Source organism: Panthera leo, chromosome A1 (assembly GCF_018350215.1).
Source record: "Panthera leo isolate Ple1 chromosome A1, P.leo_Ple1_pat1.1, whole genome shotgun sequence".
In the NCBI taxonomy this organism is placed as follows: domain Eukaryota; kingdom Metazoa; phylum Chordata; class Mammalia; order Carnivora; family Felidae; genus Panthera; species Panthera leo.
The window spans coordinates 145,573,874-145,595,373 of NC_056679.1; the positions used below are offsets into that span (position 1 = coordinate 145,573,874).

General features: G+C 37.9%; 2 protein-coding genes across 4 annotated transcripts in view; one reads left to right on the forward strand and one right to left on the reverse strand.

Moving 5' to 3' along the window:
- Nucleotides 1-24: 24 nt before the first annotated feature.
- On the reverse strand, nt 25-1,931 carry RPS23 (ribosomal protein S23). The gene is made up of 4 exons (XM_042942708.1): nt 1,697-1,931; nt 1,086-1,245; nt 341-461; nt 25-216 (listed from the first exon to the last, which is right to left on the reverse strand). The coding sequence occupies exons 1-4, from the start codon at nt 1,914-1,916 to the stop codon at nt 70-72; spliced, it is 648 nt and encodes a 215-aa protein (XP_042798642.1). The 5' UTR covers nt 1,917-1,931; the 3' UTR covers nt 25-69.
- A 9-nt stretch (nt 1,932-1,940) lies between these two features.
- The window catches only part of ATP6AP1 (ATPase H+ transporting accessory protein 1), a 40,147-nt gene continuing 20,587 nt past the window's right edge, over nt 1,941-21,500 (forward strand). The window contains exons 1-2 of one of the 3 annotated variants that reach the window (XM_042942593.1): nt 1,941-2,288; nt 5,467-5,778. Coding sequence is in view for 1 of the 3 variants with exons in the window: in XM_042942582.1 (XP_042798516.1) it covers nt 18,714-18,808 (95 nt within the window). In the remaining 2 variants the exon portion in view is untranslated. Of the gene's footprint in view, nt 2,289-5,466; nt 5,779-18,688; nt 18,809-21,500 lie in introns of those variants that run through there. The other 2 variants (XM_042942600.1, XM_042942582.1) reach the window with 2 other exon arrangements.

Consider the following 21,500-nt stretch of genomic DNA (forward strand, 5'->3'; position numbering starts at 1 on the left):
CTAAGGAAAATAAGACACAAAACATTTTTGGTATATGAAAATTTATTGTCACGTTTTCATCATCAAAACTTAAGATCTTGGTCTTTCCTTCTTGCCTTTGTATAAGGCCAAAAGAGAGACATTGGCTACTTTGACGACCTTAAAGCGAACTCCAGGAATGTCACCAACAGCATGACCTTTGCGACCAAATCCAGCAACCAGAACCTCATCGTTTTCCTAGAATAAAATCAACAGTTTACTTCCAGTGTGAGTGGCAATCACTAAAAATACCCATTCTTCATATAAAAAACCGGGCAAAACCATCTCAAAAACAGAAGCAACAGCAGACTAACACACTTACCTCAATAAAATTCAAACAACCATCATTGGGTACAAAGGCGGTGATTTTCTTGCCATTCTTGATCAGCTGGACCCTGACACACTTCCTGATGGCAGAATTTGGCTGTTTGGCTTCAACCCCTCTAAAACATAAAGAGCAAAACAGTGAGGTGCCTTTCTGAGAAGGCATACATTTTAGTTTGTTAGGCAGAGAATTCATTAGACATTATGCTCTTTCCACCTAGTCGGTCTAATCCTAAATTGGTTAACTCCTGTGATTTCAACCAAGCTTTTCCTCAGGGAAAATCTCTGGGCCCTTACCAGTTGTAAAAAATATGAATCAAAAATAAGAGGTACAAAGACTACTGACTGGCAGTGCATTGATTAGTGCCTTAAAAATTATCATTTTGTAAAGTCAACCTTCATGCAACTCAACCTCAGATTTGCAACCTCAGGCAAGAAACTTCTCTTTACCCTAATTGTCCCAACTAGAAAGATGTGATTGCTAAGAATAAAATGGTTGAGTGGCAATTACTTAAGACAGCTCATCCCTTCATTGTTACTACCCACCCCCCTCCAATGCTATCCCTAAGCGATTCAAAACCCTTAGTTACCTAACCCCTAAGCCCTCACGTTACCAACTTCCAGACAAATATTCTACCCAAACACTTTAGAATTTGTATCTAAAATTAACAACTTCAGATGTATTTGTTTCGCGTTACCACAGTAAAAGAAACCTTGAAGAAAAAGTGTGGACTTTCACTTACACTTTTTCCAGCACAATTCCTTTCGCATGGGAAGCGCCTCCAAAAGGGTTGGCCTTCAGGGCTGTGCCCAAATGGGCTTTCTTGTACTGTTTATCATGCCACTTCTGATCTCGTCGGTGGCTACGGAGCTTCCTGGCAGTACGAAGACCACGACACTTGCCTAAAATTCAAAATCCTATGAGTTCTTCCGCAAGCACTCCAGTCATTTTACATCTTCTAAAACCCTAGCCTCACCTGGACTACAAGCCAACAGGCTCTTTCATTACAATGTAGCACATGGTCTAAACCTCAACCTCAAAGGATCCCTCGGACCAACAAAGGGGCGAACACAAGTACTCCGATTGGTGCGTTTTCCCAAAGGAATGAGCCCCTTGTCAAGTTCCAGAGCGGCACCGGCTACCCAACGCCGGTCGGTAAGGCGAGCTCCGCGGCCTCCACGCCGCATGGGCTCCTTCCGCACCCGGCCATGTGCCTGCCACAGCAGCGCTTCCCCGGCCTTCCCCAGCGGGCCTTCCGGTAGCGTCCTCACCGTTCTGTCTCTATTCTCCCGCCCGTCCCCGAGCCCCCGAGTTCAGCTTGCAGGCCCCTCAGCCCAAACCCGGACAGCTCACCCATCCTGCCAGCACCACGGGCCCGAGCAAAAGAGGGAAGGTGCACAGGAAGGAGCCACAAGCCACTGCGAACAAGCTCCGCCCAGCCAAGGACCCAAGCAACTGTCTGCGCAGTGCCTGATCCGAAGCTGGCACCCTTTGAAAATGACAAGTTTGCACCACTTTCCAGAATCTGAGTTTTATTCAGTTTGTGTGAAATTCTGAACCACCTAACTTGCATTGCTGTTTATTTCGTTTTATGTCAAGGCTGGAGACAGAAGGAAAGTGGACTACCAATCCCAGAACTCTTTGCATTGAGACTCCCTGGAGGCGCCGGTGCTCTTGGCAAACCCAGGAAGGGGCGGGATTTAGTGGAGTTGAGTCGGACTAAAGGGAGGTACCTGGTTTGTGGCTGTTTGTGGTAGAGTGGAGGCCTTAACGCTTGTAGTTTGGAAAGTTAGACCTCTGAGCCTTAAACCCTACTCTAGCAGCATCGTAAATTGGAAAAAAAAAAAAAAAAAAAAAATCAGTGAAGCCATGTATTGTAAAACCGACATTTGGAAGTAGACCAAGCCTTAAAACAAAACCTGTCACTTAACTGATGCCATTTTAGGTGATTCATTTAACTTTTTAAACTTAAGGTTCTCCTGTAGAATGAAATAGATTTGAGAGATCTCTGGGATGTTGGTTCATTACACAATTATTCTTAAAGTTGTTTTCTTCGTGCTAGGCATTAGTACAGGAGAGTTATCTGTTCTTAAAAAAAATTATTTTCCAGGTGCAAGAAAGCAGAAATAATATATAAGTGTATTTAAAGATAAATGGGAAAGTTTTTTTTTGCAGTTTATTATTTTTTTGAGAGAGTTTTTGAGAGAGAGAGGGAGAGATGCGGGAGAGGAGCAGAGGGAGAGAGAGTGAATCCCAACCAGGCTCTGTGCTGTGAGCCGGAAGCCCCCACCACCATCATGATATTAGGAATCCTTAGATCATTGCCTGAGCCCAAATAGGTGCTTAAACGACTGAGCCACCCAGGCACTCCTAAGTGGGAAAGTTTTAAATACTGATAAGTGTTCTAGAGGATATAAAGTTCGTCAGGTGGTGGTGACTTGGGGATGGGGGTGGCTACTCTGGAATGGGTTTAAGAAGCCATCTCTGTGGATATTACATGTGAACTGAGATCCTAAGGAAAAAGAACCAGTTAGACAAAGTATATGGGGTGGAGCATTCAGGAAAAGGGGCTCTCAATGAGGAGAATGAGAGGGGGCACTTTTTCAGAACTGAAGAATCAAGGAGGGGGAACTCAGTGAGTGAGGACTAGTGTGGCACTGGACGAAGTCTAAGGTGCACAGGAAATTGTGAAGCCTGTAGATCCTGGTAAAGGCTTTGTTTACTCTTTGTGTGACTGAATTCCATTGAAAAGTTTTGAGCAGGGGAGTAATGATAGGATATTACAGGTTTGATCCTATAAAAATATAGGATCACTTATATAAAAAACTGTAAGAGATGAATCTGTGAGACCATTTGGGAGGGTGTTATAATAGTCCAGTTGAGACATGTAATGATAGCTTGGACTGTCAGTGAAGGTGGTAAAAAGTGTTGGATTAGATACACTGATGGTTGAGCCGGCGAGATTTGCTGAAGACTGTAGGATGTCAGAGAGGAATTATGATTTTCAACCTGAGCAACTGGGTGATTTGTGGTGTTCTTTATTAAGTGGGATATTTTGGGAGAGGAACAGATTTAGAAGGGGAAGTTAAGAGTTCAGTTATCAATGTGTCAGTTTGAGATGCCTTTTGGACCTCTAGGTAGGTATGGGAGGTAGGTAGTTGGATACATGTGGGGGAGTTCAAGGGAATTATCAGTGAGTGAATAGACAGTATTGAAAGCCATAGCCGTAAGTAATATCACTTAGGGAATGACTGTAGTTAGAACAGAGAAAGGTTGGAGACCTGAGCCTTGGGCACACTAAAACTTAGGATACAAAAGGGAGGTGAAGCAAAATAGCCTGAAGAGTGGCCGATTCTGTACTCTCATCAAAGCCAAGTTAAGTAGAAGTGAGCAAGTGTGAAAGGAAAGTAAGATGAGGACTGAGAATTATCATGCATTTGGCAATGTGGAGGATTTTAGTGATTTTGTTAAGTGGGGTTCCCATGGAGTTGCAAAGATGTAAGCCTGATCTGGATTGGAGCCAAGACAATACGGGAAATAAAATAGTGTAGACAGAAGTTATTGACATATTTTTGGAGAGCATATTTCTATAATGTGCAGAGAAAAGGGGTTCTGTCTGGAGGAGGATGTGGAGTGAGGATGAGTTTGTTTAAGATGGCAGACTGTATGACATTTTTGTAGGGGATTGTTCCAATAGAGAAGAAAAATGGATAGTTCATTAGAGGAAGGGGATAATTGCGTGAACAAGTCCTTGGGGAAACTAGAAGGGTCCCCAAGTGGAGGAATTGACCTTAGGAATAATAACAATTTATCTATAGAAATAGAGAAGGCAGACTATAGGGGTACCACTAACAAGTAAATTGGAAGATTTGTTGGTGGGAAAATGTGGAACTTCTCTTTTGATCACTGTTTCCTTACTGAAACCAGTAAGGTCATCAGTACAGAGGAAGAGCAGGGAAAAGACATTAGAGGAGAGAGGATAGAGTATGAAATCATCATCTAGAATAACACTACTAGTGTTAAATAATACTATGTGCCACATACTGTTTTAGGTGACTTATATTTATCAACTTACTTAATTCTAATAACACTAAAATGTAAACACTTTTATTATACCTGTTATACTGAGGGATAGTGCCTTAGTCGTTTCAGGCTACTATAATGAAATACTATAGGCTGAGTGACTTATAAAATAACAGAAATTTATTTCTTACAGTTCTGGAGATTGGGAAGTCCAAGATAAAGGTGCTGGCAGATTTGGTATCTAAAGAAATACTATAGACTGGGTGGCTTATAAATGACAAATTTATTTCTTACAGTTTTGGAGATTGGGAAATCCAAGATCAAGGTGCTGGCAGATTTGGTATCTAGTGAGAGCTCATTTCTTGATCCATCGCTTTTTAATATAACCTCAAATAGCAGAAGGGCGAATATAGCTCTCAGGGCGGGGAGGTCTGTTTTATTTATTTGCATATTTTTTCCAGTTTTATTGAGATATAATTGACATATTGGGGTCCTTTTATAAGGGCCTTAATCTCATTCATGAAGACTCCACCCTTATGACCTAATCAGCTCCCAAACAACCCATCTACTAATAACATCACACTGGGGATTAGGTTTTGTGTTTTCTTCACACTCAATATGGTGACTTAGTAGGTTGAGAGCTGGGTAATAGGACTGGGAGTGTGGTCTAGTCAGGTGAATGTGACAGAGGAAGGGCAAAGGAGTTCAGAGTGGTTGCAAGGCAAGGATCATAGTGAACCATGAGATTGAAGCTGGAAGAGTTAAGAGCTAGGAATAGTGAGAACACTTCTGAAGACCTGGCCCTACCAGATACGAGAAATTTCTATGAAGTTACATAAGATAGTGCAGTTTTAGTACAGAAGTAGATAAATTGACCAATGAACAGAATAGAGAGGCCAGCAAGAGACTCCTATATATAGAATATTATTAAATAACAGAACTAGATGTCAGATCAATGTATAAAGGAAGGACTGGTGGAGTTGCACAAAAACTGGTTACTTACATTAAATTAGATCACCATGTCAGGCTGAAAACAAAAATCACCCCCAGACAGATTGAGGGCCTACATGTCAACAACAAATTTTTTAATTTCTTAATAGGTAGCAAAGGTGAATATCTTCATGAACTACACAGGATAAGAAGAAATGAATGGCTAATTTGACCATATTAAGAAACTGTGCTCCACAAAAACACCTGAAAGAAAGCAAAAAGAAGTTACAAATTGAATTGATATTTACAGGAAATGTTCATCTAAAGTTGGGATGCTCTGTACCTGAAGGTTTAGTAAAACATGCTGCAAAGTCATCTGGATGTGGTGTTTCCTTTGTGGGAAAATATTAAATACAGACTAAATTGCTTTAATAATTAATGAAACATTCATAGAACTGCAATTTCTTCTTGATTCATATCTGGTAAGTCAGTTTTCTAAGAGTTTGTCTATTTCATCTCAGTTTTAATAATTACTACGTAAAGCTGTTCAGACTTTCTATTACACATTAACATAAGAATGTTATAAAAATATATGTTGTTGGGAGGTTTTCATTAGGAAATATAATACTATACGGGTTATTTATTTCTTTTTGAGTGAGTTTTGGTTGTGTACCTTTCAAGGAAAGTGTTCATTTTGTCTTAGTTGTCTAATGTATGGCCATAAAGTTGTTAGTAATATTCCTTTATGATTCTTTTAATATCTGTAGAGGAGTAGTGATGTCTCATCTTCCATTCCTGACACTGGTAGCTGTGTCTTCCCGCTCCATTTTTGGTCAGCTAAAAGTTTTTTAATCTTGTTAATCTGTTCAAAGAACCAGCTTTTGCTTTAACTGATTTTCTGTTTCTCTGTTTTTAATTTCATTGATTTCTGGTCTTGTCTGTATTGTTTACTTTCTTCTGCTTGCTTTGGATTTAAATTTGTTCTTCTTTTTCCAGTTTTTTCAAAGTGAAAGCTTAGGTCATTGATTTGAGACTTTTGTTCTTTTCTATATATTTAATGGTATAAATATCTAAGCACTGCTTGATGCATGCCTTGAGTTTTGATAGGTTACATTCTAGTTTTAATTCAATTCAAAACATTTACTAATTTTGAACAATGGATTATTTAGAATTATGTTTCTTAATTTCCAGATATGTGGAGATTTTCCAAATATCTGTGTTGCTCATTTCCAGTTTAATTCCATTATGGTCTAAGAACTTTAACAAAATTTTTGTTGTAGTTTGCTTTATAGCCCAGAATATAATCACTCTTGGTGAATTTTTCATAAACCCTTGAAAAAAAAGCATTTTCTGCTGATGTTGGGAAAAATGTTTTATAAATGTTCATTGGCCCAAAGTGGTTGATAGTGCTGTTCAGGTCTTCTGTGTTCTGTATTCAGGGTGATAATAGTGATGAGAGGTGAGGGCGGATGTGGGAAGGTCATAGTTGGATGTTGGGTTATGATTTATTTTAGGTATTGTGTTTAATTATTATATTATTATGAAAAGCAAATAACAAGGCATGAACCAATGGTCAGAGTGTGTTATGAATGAAAGCTTTTGATTACTATAGCTAAGAGAAGAAAAAAATGATTTAATTTTTGTTTTTGGAGCTTTGAGTTTTTCATTTTCTGATAAAGAAAGAGCTTATTACTTAATTTGAAGCCTGGAAATGGAAAGAATTTTCCTCAACCTTGGGCCTAAATTTCTTAAAAAGGCCCCCTGAATAAGAATCAGCTTGAGGAATTAGAGGGAAAGAAAGAAGGCTACCATGGCTGAAGCATAGACAGTCAGCAGGATAATAGAGGAAGATGAGGTTAGAGAGTTGGACAGGGCCAGCTCAAGTCCAACTTGTAGGCCCTGATAAGGAGTTTGGACTTTATTCTGGGTACAATGAGAAGCCATTGGAGGGCTTCAAGTAAGAGAGTTACAAGATCTGATCTACATTTTTAAAAAATCACTGTGCTTGCTATGGAAGGGCACTATGAAGGGGCAAGAGAGGAGTCGGTTTATCCAAGGAGGGGGCTGATGAAATAGCACAGATAAGAGATTGTAGGAAATAGCATTGGAGATGAGAAGATTTCACAAAATTCTGAATATAATTTGGACTTAAACCGTGATGGAAGAGTGAAATCATGACATCACCACCACCACCATCTCTAATAGGTATTGAGCACTATTTAGGTGCCAGGCATAGGACTTCACATGCCTAATTTGTTTTAATCTTCAAAACAACACCTGTGTGGTAAGTGTTATTATTAACACCATTTTACAAAGAGGAAATTAAGACTTAAGTTAACTATAGCATGTTTGTTGGTTTTCAGATTAGTTATAAAGTAAAATTTTGACTTTTAAGTAGTTCAGAAAAAATTTTAATGCATGTTAAGTAAATAAGGCACACAATGGTGAAAAACAATTTTCTAGCCAGCAAAATATCAGGAAAAATAAGAGGTGCAATTCTTAAGATTACAGTATTCTTATAAATTGCAACCTGCTATCTGTAGGTTACCAGAGGTATGTGCAAACTGATAGGCACTTTGTTGTGAAAGAATGGTGTTTAGTAGTTCTTGAAATGTTGGGGGAGTAAGGCAAGAAAAAGAGTAAGTATTTCCCTTTTCTAGTATTCCCTTCCAAGTAGAAGGAGTTAAGTTAATGTAACTCCTTATTTCTCTGCCAGTTTACTCATTCCATGCCATCTAAGGATGACATCTGTGGTTAATTAGGAAAAATAGTCTGGGTATGTTCAGCCCTTCTTTCCTTTTTGAGACCCAGCCTCCCCTTGGAATAGACCTTTCCCATTTCTTCTGCACCAGCCCTCTCTTCCCTGTTGAGAACCCACTGCTGACGTGACAGGCAGTCATATCTGGCTTCTGTGGGGAGGGGTTCAGTTTCAGATAATTTTGCTCCTGCACTAAATTTTGGCATCTTGGCCTTTCACTGTAATGAAGGTGGCATTTTGGACTCCATTTGTCTTACCCCTTGTTTTATTTCTCAGCTGGTGTAGCAGTCAGGTGGGGCAGAAAGATATCATTATTTGACTTATCTCAGAGTCCCTTCACCCTCTCATCTAAGAAAAAAGATTGGTCTTCAAAAATTAGATCAGTTGATGAGGTTTATTTAGGTCAAGGGTGATGCTGATTCTTTGTACCATATGAGAGAGAAGTTGGCTTTTTAGGAAGAGCAGCCAAGGGTTTTAACAATATATTGGAGCATTTAGAATAGTTAGAAATGATTCCAAGTGTTTTAACTATAAAAATTGAGGTATTAGTTGCTATGGAAATGTGACAAGTTGAAATAACAGCTTTAAGTGAGAAAGAAGCAGCAGTAAGAATAAGACCAATGATTACTTGCTCTGTGTAACTACTAGTGATGAATGTTGAGTGCTTCATTTTTCCTGATTAAATTATTAAATGCAATTTTTCTCTTATCCAAAATGAATGAGATTTCTTATCCTCTCATTCTAACTACTTTTGAATATTTCTGTGAATAGTGAATAGTGAATATTTCTTCTCCTATCTATTTTTAAGGTGGAACTAAAGAAAGATGTGTGTGTTATCATATAATCTTAACAGTAATCAGGCCTGGTCTTTAAAATCTTGTTACTATAATTAAACCTCTGGGTAAGATCTAGGGGGAATTGACAACACTGCTCTTTGATGTCCTTTGTGAAGTTCCTGGAAGGGAGTTATTTTACTATGCATATTGGAAGTTATTCCCCAGGTATTCTCTAACTTGGCTGAGAACAAAACAAAATAAAATAGACTTTTATTTCAGCAGAGACCTTTGAGTTGTAAGAAACGTTAAAGGATCATTTCTCTCACTAGGAAAAGAAAGATAATTTCTTTCAGTCATTAGAATATTAAGTTTTAGAATCTCATTCCCTGGAGAGGTTTAAAGAGGCTGGCAGGTGGGCCAGATCTGTGTTCTCTGTGAGTTCAGTGAAGACCAGTTGATCTTTGGTGATGGGGAGTCATCAGAGATTACTCTTCAGCTTTGCATTCCCTGGTAAAATGAAATTTCATTAGGACTATTTCTAGATTACTTAAGTGTAATATATAAGTTATTATAATATAAATATAAAAACTCCTATAAAAGTAAATGTGCATTTTATATCACTAAGACTTTATTGCTTAAAGGACTTTAAATAAGATAAAACAGGATTCCCCCCCACCACCCCTTAAACTGAAAGAACAAATAACAAGAGAGAAAAAGGAGTGAGGAGCTAGAGGAAGGGAGGAAGAAAAGAAATGAGGGAAGAAAAGAAAAGGACAAGAGTAATTTTTCCACTGATACTACTTTTTGTTGGTTCTAGCAGTCCGTACTGATTGTTAAGAGCTTCTTTGTTCATTTGAATGTATGTATGGATGTATGTATGTATTATTTGTGGGGGATAAGCTTAGGGATCCCCAGGGCTTACACCAATGGGTTAACAAGGCATAAAGAAATACAAAGCCGTAAAATGCTCACACCAAAATCGGGTTGGCACCCCAAGAATAGGGGGGTGTAAAGACACCCCGAGAATAGGGAGGCATAAAGATTCTAGGAATAGGGAGGTGCAAAGGCACCCCAAAATAGAGAGGGGGTGCAGAGCCCCCAAAATAAAGAGGGAGAGGCAAAGGCCTGAAATAGAAACCATGCAAAGGTGCCCAATACATAGGTATATGAAATAAACAAGATTAGATATTCAGGGTGGAAGCACTCCCAATTTAGTACTATAGCAGAAAAGCTGCTTTCACAGGACAGTAGGGCCAGGTTAGGTAAATTGGTGAATTGGACTATGGACCACTATGCTGCAGGCAAAGCAGCCCAGAGTGGAGATGGTTAACAAAAGAAAAGGTGCCTTGTCAACCCTGAGGTTACTCCCCTATCTGTCTCATCCTCTAGGCTATCTAAGATAAACAGAGCTGCTGCCTCATGTCTGCTGTAAACAACCTTCCTCCTGACTGCCCAGCTCCCGGAGTTTGTTTGGTATTAACCCAAACCCCTAACCACAAATATCTCAAGACTCCCTTTCCCTCATGTCCACAAATTAATGATCACAGATTCATTGTCCCTTTGTGCACGTCCATCGCCATGTTTGTAAGCCTTCTGATCCTAATAAAAACGGGCAAAGGACCCTTATTCGGTGCTCTTGTCTTTTCCTGGACATTAGCCATCTCTCATTTTCAATCCTGTGTCCCACTCTTTTGCTAGACAAAAAAGAACTTTAGACTTAGAGTCTACGACAATTATTTATTTATTTATTTTGAGAGAGAGAGAGAGAGAGAGAGAGAGAGCGCGCGCACAAGCAGGGGAGAGGCAGAGAGATAGGGAGAGAGAATCTCAAGCTGACAGTAAGGAGCCCACCTCGAAGCTCCATCTCACAAACCATGAGATCATGACCTGAGCCGAAATCAAGAGTCAGATGCTTAACTGACTGAGCCACCCGGGTGCCACAGCCATTACTGATTATTAAGATAACCCAAATGAATGAATCTGAAACCAGTTCATAGATATGGTCTTTTTCATTTTTAAAGGATTTTTTATTAAATTTATTGAAACTAAAAAACCCAAACAACACAGTTTACCCATTTTCCCCATCCTCCACTACCCATTGCCCCTTGCAATCACTAATCTGTTCTCTGTATCTATGAACTTGGTTGTTTTGTGTTTTAGATTCCATATACATTTGTCTTTCTATGACTTATTTCACTTAGCTTAATGCCCTTGAGGTCTATCCCTGTTTCTGCAAATGTAAAGATTTCACTATTTTTTATGGCTATATAATATTCCATATAAATATACCATATTTTCTTTATCCATTTATCCATCATAGTTAAAAACCTTCCATCAACAAATATATATAAACATAGAGAGATGTGTGTATTAAAGCAGATGCCTGCCCCTCACGTCAAGGTTTTAATATAAGCAGGTGAGCCTCCTTCATTTTAAGTTCGGAGATGATCAGCTGCCTCTGAGCTGGGGGCCCTGAAGTGAGTCAGTCCAAGTGAGAGGGCCGTTTAAGAGACATTTCTTAGATCGCTGCTGTCTTGTGGGTCTCAAACAGGAACCCCATTGGTTTTCAAAATTAGATGTTTTGGGGGCTCATCTCTCAGGTACATATCTTAAAAGTTGAGGTGTCTGATGTGGACTTTGAACTCTTTACCACTCAGGAGGAAGCTCTGGGTTTGAGTTCCCTCCTGATTGTGGGTTGCCACACCTGTGGTAGGGTTTATGGTGAAATTGTGTCCCAGCTTTTCCTACCCACTTTGATTTGGTTTTCTTTTCATTTGCCTGATGTGTAACCATGACTCAGCCAGGCTTTAGGTTTTTTAATAGGAAATTGTTTCATATGTAGTGGTACACTCAGCATGTCTGTGGGAGGAAAGAAGTTCAAGATCTTAGAATATCACCATCTTAAACGAGAACCCCACCATGGGTATCATTTTTCATAGTATGGAATAATGCGCTTATGTGCCAGTGAATATCTAAAATTTACTCAGGTTTTCAGTTAAAATTTCCAAATTTATATTAACTAATTTAGCAGACAACATTTTGGATTTGTACCAGGTGGTTGTATACTATACTCTCTTAGAAACTAAGTGTGCTGGTTAATTTTTGTCCAAAGAATCTATTTTGTGCCTATTATAAATGATGGCCTGAAGTATATGGCAACATCAAAATGGCACATATTTTTAATATGAGTTTTACTTAGTGAATTAAAACCCTATCTCTGTCAAGGTGGATCCTGCATCTTCCTGGTGAGAGCATTTTTCAAGTGGTGGAAGCCTTCTCCTCCTTAGAACCCAGGTCTGTTAGGTCCTTCTTAACACTTAGACCTCCCTTCCTAGTCCATGCCTCTAATTATCACAGTAAATTTGGTACTTAGCAAACCCTTCCAATAAAGTTTCCTTTGCACTATAAGTAACGGAAAACCATTTCAAGCTGTGTTAAGACCAAAAGCCAAGTTATTGGGAGGACACTGGGGTAACTCACACACTTCAGCACCAAGAGATACACACTGAACTCATAAGAAAGTAGAGTCAAGAACTGGAAAGCTGCTTCAGCTTTTCAAAAGAGTTATGTCTCATCTCTTGTCTCTAGTCTATTAAATAACTGCCTTCCTCCAGTCCTTATCAGCCATTGCCTGGAGTGGAGTTGTGGCCAGTATCAGTGGAGGTCATTGGTTTGCTACGTGAAGCATCCCTAAGGTGTTTACTCCAGCAATTATTTGTTTACATTTCTGTACATCACTGAGCTACTAGTCTCATGGGGATCAGGACAGTGTCTTGTTCATCTTGTATTCCTGGCAGGTAGCATATGGCAATCAATATTTGTCTAATGGACAAATTTATGAAAGAGCAGGACTTTTGTTTCAGTGAAGCTTGAGATCCAAGAACAGAAATATATGCCACTAATTTGGTATATCACTTATGTTCCAAAAAGTCAATGGGGAATCAAACGTAAGACAAATTAACATTTTAAATCAAAAGCACTTATAAGTATTTCATTTACTAATCTGATTCTAATCAACTCAGAAGTTGATTTGATGAAAATTAGTAGAAATCATGGCAACAGTTGGACTCTGAATTTAATAAAGAGTATGCATTAGTCTGGATTTTCCAGAAAAATTATATATATATATATATATATATATATATACACACACACACACACACACACACACACACACACAAACACACACATATATATATGAATTTCATATATATATACATATATATGTATATGAATAGAATGTATATATATGTATGTATATATATGAAATTCATATATATGTGTATGTTTGTGTATATATATATGTGTGTGTGTGTGTATATATATATATATATGTGTGTGTGTGTGTATATATATATATATATATATATATATATATATATGAAATTAATCCTATACGTGATTTGTTATAGGAATTGGTTTGTGCAGTTATGGAGGCTGAGACATCCCAATATCTGTGGTCAGCAAGCTGGAGACCCAGGAGAGCCAATGGTATAGCTCCAGTCCTAGGAAATGTGAAGGCAGGAGAACACTGAATTCTCTGCTCCAAGACAAGTAGAGAAAGTAAAAACTCCCTTACTCCACGTTTTTATTTTACTCAGACCTTCAGTGGATTGGATGAGGCCCACTCACATTAGGGAAGGCAGTTCACTCAGTCTACTGATACAAATATTAATCTCATTTAGAAACACTGTCAGAGACAAGGCCAGATAATGTTTAGCAAAATATTTGGGCACGTTGTATCCCAGTCAAGTTGACATGTATTAATCATTAGAGTCACACTCCCCTATACAGAGCAAGAAGTACTACTCTGGTAGTTTGCTAATGAACTGATGTAACTTGGGTTTTGTATATTTGCATTTCAAGCTACTGAATTTGATGAAATACTTGAATTAGTTGATTTTCTAGTTATGGTTGCCTAGATAGTCAGGCTCTGGGAGTCACAACCATGTGCACAAAGTGAGAATTAATTATGTGACATTTTTGCTGGGCTTATTCATTACTCTATACATCTTATTGAGTATCATCTTGGACCAGCAGCACCTTAGACTCTAGGTGTATCAGTTAATTAGATGCAGTCCCTGCTGCCATGGAGCAGGCCTTCTGGTGAAGAAACACACCATAAATAGGTAACAAGAAAGTAAATATCTCAGTTCAAATGTGATATATGTTATGATGAGGGTGAACAGAATGCAGGGAGGGTTAGGAGGGGATGAGGTAATCTCCACAGAAGGAACAATATGTACAGTCACTGAGGTGTAAAAATGTTGGCATGTGGAGGGTGTTGAGAAAAGCTGAATCTAAGCCAGTGTCCTGGAGCATGGTCGGGAGAAAGGTTAGCATAAAATGAAGCAAGAGAGACCAGCAAGGGCCAGGCCATGCAAGACTGTAGGAGGTGGATGGATTTAGATTTTGTATCAGTTTGCAAACTTAGCAAAGACTACTATAATTGATTTGAACATTTGACTAAAGTGATTTTTGGTTTAAGAGCATTTGGATGAATAGAAACTGTGGTCTGGCAAATGCTCGATGTTCCTTCAGGCAAATATTAGAATGCGTTTTGTTTTGGATTATCTTTAGGATCCAAAACTGCGTTTTGTTTTGGATTATCTTTAGGATGTATGTATAGTGAACAGCCTTGAAAGGTAGAAATACTGTCTTCCTCTTACAAAGGGCAGGTTTACTTACAGCCTTGGAAACTCAGGATTTGTCTCATGAAATGAAACCCATTGTGTGTACAAACGTCCATGTGGGCCTAGATGTATTGCTCTATGGGCAAGGGGTATTGTCACAATATACTGATGCTTATGCTCCTTGCTATGTGGTGAGTAATAAACTTCTTTGTCTCTGGCCCTGGAGTCTTGTGTCTTCTGCCAGAATCCATGAAACTAACAAGCTGACTTGTTAGCTTATCAGTTGGGTAAAATGTCAGACCCTTCACAGTTCTGGACAAGGACCCTTCAGCCATATCAGCGGGGAGGTACAATGCCAAGCAGGTGATATCTTAGTGCCTTGCAGCCTGCAAATTATCACATTAACATTTTTATCATTGCTTTTCTAAAGTTACAGATGAGCTATTCTCTGACAATCACATCTTAAGTGTGACTTCTATTTTAAAATACATGTGTGAAACCTACTAGCTACTAATTATTCTACCTTAAATAGTCTTCACCAAGTGGAGGAAAATTTCAACAACAGAAGGAATGCTGTTTTAAAAATTTAGGAATCAAGACATAAAATATATTGAAATGAAACTTGATTTAAAAATAAAAATTGTGTATACATTTGTGCACCTGAAAATATAACTGGAAATATAACTTACATGGTAAGCACCAAGGAGGTAACACTATGGTCTCTGAGTGTTAACTGAACCATTATTATCACAGTACAGGGGTCTTCATGGGCTTGGCCTCTTACCTTCCCGTGACCAGGGATTTGAGGAGCACTGAGATCAGACCCTACTGCTGCTGCCATGGGAGACTATGAGCTATTGCTCTGGCAGCTGGAGGCGATGTACTACATTTGCACTGGCCAGTACGATCACCGTTAGCCTCATGTGGTTACTAACCACTGGAAATTTTGGTTAGTTCGAATTGAGATGTGTATAAATGTAAATTGTATACCAGGTTTCAGACTTAGAGCAGAAAAGGAAGGTAAAATATCTTATTAATTTTTATGTTTGAAATAGTATTATAGATATATTAGGCTAAAGAAAATATATTATTAAAATGAACCTAACCTGTTTGTGCTTCTTTCAGTGTGGCTACTAGAAAATTTTAAATTATATACATAGCTCTCATTATATTTCTGTTGAACAGTGCTATTCTAGGTCCTTGCTCCTCACAGACAAGCAGCATCAGCATCATGTGGAAACTTGTTAGAAACAAAGAAGCTCATGCCCCACCCCAGACTGGATCAGAATTTGCATTTTAACAAAATCTCATGTGATTTGTATGCATGTTCAGAGTTGAGTAGCAGAGCCCTAAGACTAGGATTGCCTGATTTAGCAAATAAAAATACAAGATGTCCAGTTAAATTTAATTTCAGATAAACAACAAATGATTTTTAATACAGCATATCCAAATATTGCATGGAACATACTTATTAAAATTATTTATCGTTTATTTGAAATTCACCTGTTACCGGGTGTCCTATGTATTATTTGGCCAGCCTGCCTATGACTAAACTCCTCCTGTCCAGGCCCATCTTACTACCAGAAATTCCACAAAATCAGGAAAAAGACAGGAAGGTGAAAGGAGAGGTAGGGAGTGGAAGTTGGGCAGAGTGAAAGAACAGAGAAGAAAAGGAAATATGGGAAGTAGAAATAAGATGAGCATGGAAAGGACACATTGATGGTGATGACCTCTTCTGTTTTATAATATTTCTTAGCATCTTCCTTATTTCTCCATCCCCCTCCCCCATCCCTAGTTGTGTGTTCATCTCCTCTTCACTTCTCTATAGGGCTTCCTAGAGCCATGTTAGAGGATGGTGTGTGTACAAAGTACATGTCCTCAGGGTCAAGTCCCCAGCCTTCCTATAATCCATCATCCCTGAAGTGTCACTTAAAATATGATGCCTTTCAGCTACCAGTACTTTGCCATTAAAGTGCTCATGGTTCTTAAGTGCCGAAAATGCTGACATATTCATTTTGGAAGATTTTCTTTATTGTGGCATTTTAATTGTATTTTTTTAAATGTAAAATGACTCTTAGGGATTTTGTTCTTTGGTTTGTGTTTTTGCATGTTTTTTAGGTGGCAAGGGAGTGGAAGTGGAGGCTGGCAAGGAAAGAATAACCATAGATATTCTTTTTTTTTTTAATTTTAGAGAAAGAGAGAGAGGGAGAGAGCAGGCAAGTTGGGAAGAGGGACAGAGAGAGAGAGAGAGAGAGAGAGAGAGAGAATCTCAAGCTCCTAGGCGGGGCTCAATCCCATGACTCTGGGATCATGACCTGAGTTGAAATCAAGAGTTAGATGCTCAACTGACTGAGCCACCCAGGCACCTCTAGATATTCTCTATTTAGCCAGGCATTGAAGTAAGGAAAGGCTTTCATCTATTGTATTATTTATTTAAAATTTTATTTTATTGTGGTAAGAACATTTAACGTGAGATCCACCCTCTTAACAAATTTTTAAAGTGTATAATACAGTATTGTTAACTATAGGTATAATCTTATACAGCAGATCTCTAGAATTTATTAATCTTGCTTAACTGAAACTTTATGCCTGTTGATTAGCAACTACCTATTTCCTCCTCCTCAACCTCCAGCCCCTGGTAACCACCATTCAGTCTTTGCTTTCTATGAATTTGCCTGTTCTAGAACCCTCATGAAAATGGAATCATGTAGTATTTGTGACTGGCTTCTTTCACTTATAATTCCTCAAAGTTCATCCATGTTGTCACATATTACAGAATTTCCTTTTTTTAAAGGCTGCATAATATTCTGTTGTTTGTATATACTCCATATTCCTTATCCATTCAGCCATCAGCAGATACTTTGGTTGTTTCCACATCCTGACAGGCATTAAGTCATATCTCTTTGTGGTTTTGATTTGCATTTCCCTGATGATTAGTGACATTGAGCACCTTTTTATATGATGTTGGCCATCTGTATGTCATCTTTGGAGAACTGTCTATTCAAGCCCATTTTTAGGTTGGGTTATTTGTGTTGTTTCTGCTATTGAGTTGTAAGAGTACCTCAAATATTTTGGAAAGTAATGATTTATCAGATATATGTTTTGCAAATATCTTCTCCCATTCTGTGGGTTGCCTTCCACTCTGTTGATGGTTTCCTTTGCTGTACAGAAGATTTTTATTCTGATGTAGTTCTGCTTGTCTATTTTTGCTTTTATTGTCTGTGCTTTGGTATCATATCCATGAAATCATTGCCAAGACCAGTGTCATGAAGATTTGCCCTGTGGTTTCATCTAGGTTTTAAGTCTTTAATCTGTTTTGAGTTGATTTTTCTGTCTGGTGTGAAATCAGGCTCTGATTTCATTTTTTGCATGTGGATATCCAGTTTTCCCAGCACCATTTGTCCTTTTCCCATTGTGTGTTCTTGGCACCCTTGCTGAAGAGCAGTTAACTGTATGTGTGAATCTGTTTCTAGGTACTGTATTCTGTTCTGTTGGTCTTTATGTCAGTTTCTAATGGCAATACTGTACCATTTTAATTACTGTAGCTTTGCAATGTATTTTTAAATAGGAAGTGTGATACATCCAGCTTTGTTCTTTCCCAAGATAGATTTGGCTATTTAGGACCTCAATATATCTTCACAACAATTCTTTGAGTTAAGTACTTTTGTCCCCACTCAGCAGATGAGGAAACTGGAGCTGGGAAAGCACTTGAGGGCTGTCTGACTCCAAAGTCAGTGCTCTTTACCATTACCTTCCATATCTCTCAGCACATGGAGAATCATGAATTTAACAGTACACTGTGAACTAGGACACGTGTAAAATTAGATAAGTTTTAGAGATTTTTACTCACTTATACACCTGAAAAATACATGTAATAATGTATATCTTATAGATTTTTGAGGGCAATTTAATAGCTACCTGAAAAGCAGTATGAGATTCTTATTAAGAGTTAGAGTATCAAAGCAATGCCAGTTTCTGAAAAGAGGTTAATTGAAAATCTGCTCCCCAATAATTTTTCCTGAAAAAGCAAACATCTTAAATAGACCCACTGATTTCACTCTATACTCTAAATTAAGCAGTATCAGGACCCTCCCTCCATCCTCTCCCCCACATAATACATCCTGGGAACGTGGTTTTTTTATTGGTTGAATATGTTGTCAGTCACAAGGCATGGAAAGTACTGCCTCTGCCCTGTTTGCATTTATGAATTAGGAGATGTGCTTGGTTAGAAGAAACTGATTAATTTCTTGATGGGAAGAAAAATCTTGTTTAGTTTTTCACTCATTTTTTTATGTATGGGATTTTCTCTAACTTTTGACCAGATACTTGCCAGGAAGAATGTAAGGTGAGTAATTGCACATTTTTAAATTCAGTGCATCTGTTAACTTCAATGCAAGTGTGGAACTAGATGGTTCTGTAATTTCTTTTTATTGTTGCATAGCTATATTTGTTTATAATTCAAATTGGATATATTAGATTAGATCATTCAGTAGCTAATAAAATCATTGAACCAGAGTTTATAAATAAGAGATGAAAATATAATCTTTATTATAAGAGGCAAGAGTTATTTAAAATGCACAAGAAATATTTGTATTGTGTATCAAAGTATGTATCTATGAGAAAATGACTCAAATCAGTGTTCAGGTTTCTTTTACACTTACAAGTAAATGTTGATTTCGTGGTTTTCTCCTGCCATTATTATGAGAGAATAGAACAAGGAAGAATTTAAAAACCTCAGAAATATATAACCTGTCCTTCAAAGAAAAGGTGTTGAATCATTTTAGCTGGTAGGAGATGGTAATTGTTTAGATTACATACTGTTTAAAATTAACAAGCAAAATTTCTATTTCTGTTTCCTTTGTCCCTTTGGCTCTTTCCATACCATATAAGGGAAACTATAGAGATTTATATATAAGGGAGAATATTCAGAATCTGAATAGCATTTAACTTATGTCATATCTCCTAATTACTTATTATGTGCCATCCCAACAAATACATCAGGGAATTTAGTGTGAACTGCCACACAGGGTGGTCTGCCAGAACTTGTGTTAAAGAATCTTTGTCACCAGCTAATAAAAACTAGAAGTACAGGCATTTTCTGTTTGTTTTCCCCATTGTTTGTAAATCAGTGCTTTAAGTTCATTTTCAAATAATAGGTGACCTGTACTCCTTAGATTGTTAAAGCTTAGTAATGTTTCCTTACCTTGTTTATACAGAAATTACTGATTTCTATATTACACTGGTAAAATGTACAGCAAGTACTATAAAGTCCCAATTCTGTTTCTGAAGCAAATTTATTAGGTTTAAATAATCTTAGCTTCAGAAGGGATCCTAGAAATCACATTAATCAATGATCATTTGAATCTAAAAATATAGCATATTAATTCATTATGAAAGAAACAACACTTGCTGTTTTATGAATGTCTTTCAAATCATGGATCTGAAATTTAAAATACCTTTCAGTCCTATGGGTCAATTCAAGGTTCTTACATCTCTAGGAAGGTTGATTGTATTTTAAGCTTAGTACTTGTTTCCTGGGCTTAAGAGAGACTAGGAGTCACCACTCTTCCCTTACATATCGCTTCCTCAAATTGGGTTTAAGCAATTCCTTGAACAAAAAGGAAATATTTTTCTTTTCACACAGCTTCCTGTGTGATCTCCTATTTTCCCCTTCCCTGTCAGACTTTGTTCATTCATCAATCTGTTAGTTTATTCATATATGTAACACATATATTTTTAACACTTGGTGCTTTTAAATAGCTAGGCACTGTGCCAGGTTCTGGGTCTACAGTGGTGGTTAAAACAGATAGAGCCCCTGCCTTCATGGAGCTTTAAGTCTAGTGGGGGAGGTTCTCTCACTAATCAAATGTAAGTCATGTTGTGAAAGAAAAGTATGGGAGGCTATGAGCACATATAAATAGGGGGATCTGAACTGCTCTGAGATGGTAAGAATAGTGTTCTTAAGGAAGTGACATTTAAGCTGTGATCTGCAGTATTTGGAGGATACTACCAGGAGGTAGGGGGAAGGGGAGGATAGAGAACATTTCAGGTAGAGGGAATAACAAGGCTAAAACTTTTATGAGAGAAGAAAGGAAGATGAAGCATTCAAGGAACTCAACAAAAGAAAGCTAGTCTGGCTAGAACAGTCAGGGGAATAGGTCAAATGAGGGGAGCACAGTTAGCAGGTCTTTCAGGGCCTTAGAGGTCATGGTGGGAATGTGGTCTTCATCCTGAATAGAATCATGATGGGGCTGCTTCACCTTCACTTTCGTGAAGGCATTCTTGGCAGCCTCATGATGGACTACCTGCTGTATCAAAAATATGGCACAAGCCACTCACCACAAACTTAGGGCTCTTGATTACTTTTCAAAGGTATTGCAGAGATCTCTTTTACTGGACAAGGATCTGAATATTTTAGAGACAGTGTAGGTTTTTTATTTTTTTTATTTTTTAAATTTCTTTTTAACCAGCATTTCTCAATTTATTCACATAGGTAACTTTAACCAGTAGTTCTTTAGCTCTTATTTTAGTTAAGAGATTATGTAGTGATGTGAAAATGCATATAGATTTTATCTTTAGTTGAGATTATGGTATCCCATAAATCCTGATTAATTTAGTCTTATGGGTATGGGAAAGGCATATCTAAATTACAGTCATTTTAAAAAAGAAGCATAGCAGTGTTATTGTATATTCACGACCATAGATTCATTGAAATGAAAATAAGCCTGTATTGTCTTCTAAAAGTTTTTCATTTGCGAACACATGGAAATTCTTAATGAGTAGAGCAAAGTGTCAAGCCAAGCATATTATCAGTATGGTAGCTTATCCATTCATCTATCCATCCATCCATGCATTCCTTCCTTCCTTCATTCATATACTTTTATTCAGGAATATTAAACTGTTTTGCAAACCAGATACTGTATTTACAAATTGTTAGGCAGTTAGTTAGGCATGAGCTAGGAGAGGTAAAGCAGATGCTGGCCACACCTTCCAAGCCACCCCTGAGGGTTAACACCAAATTCAGAGCCAAGTCTAAG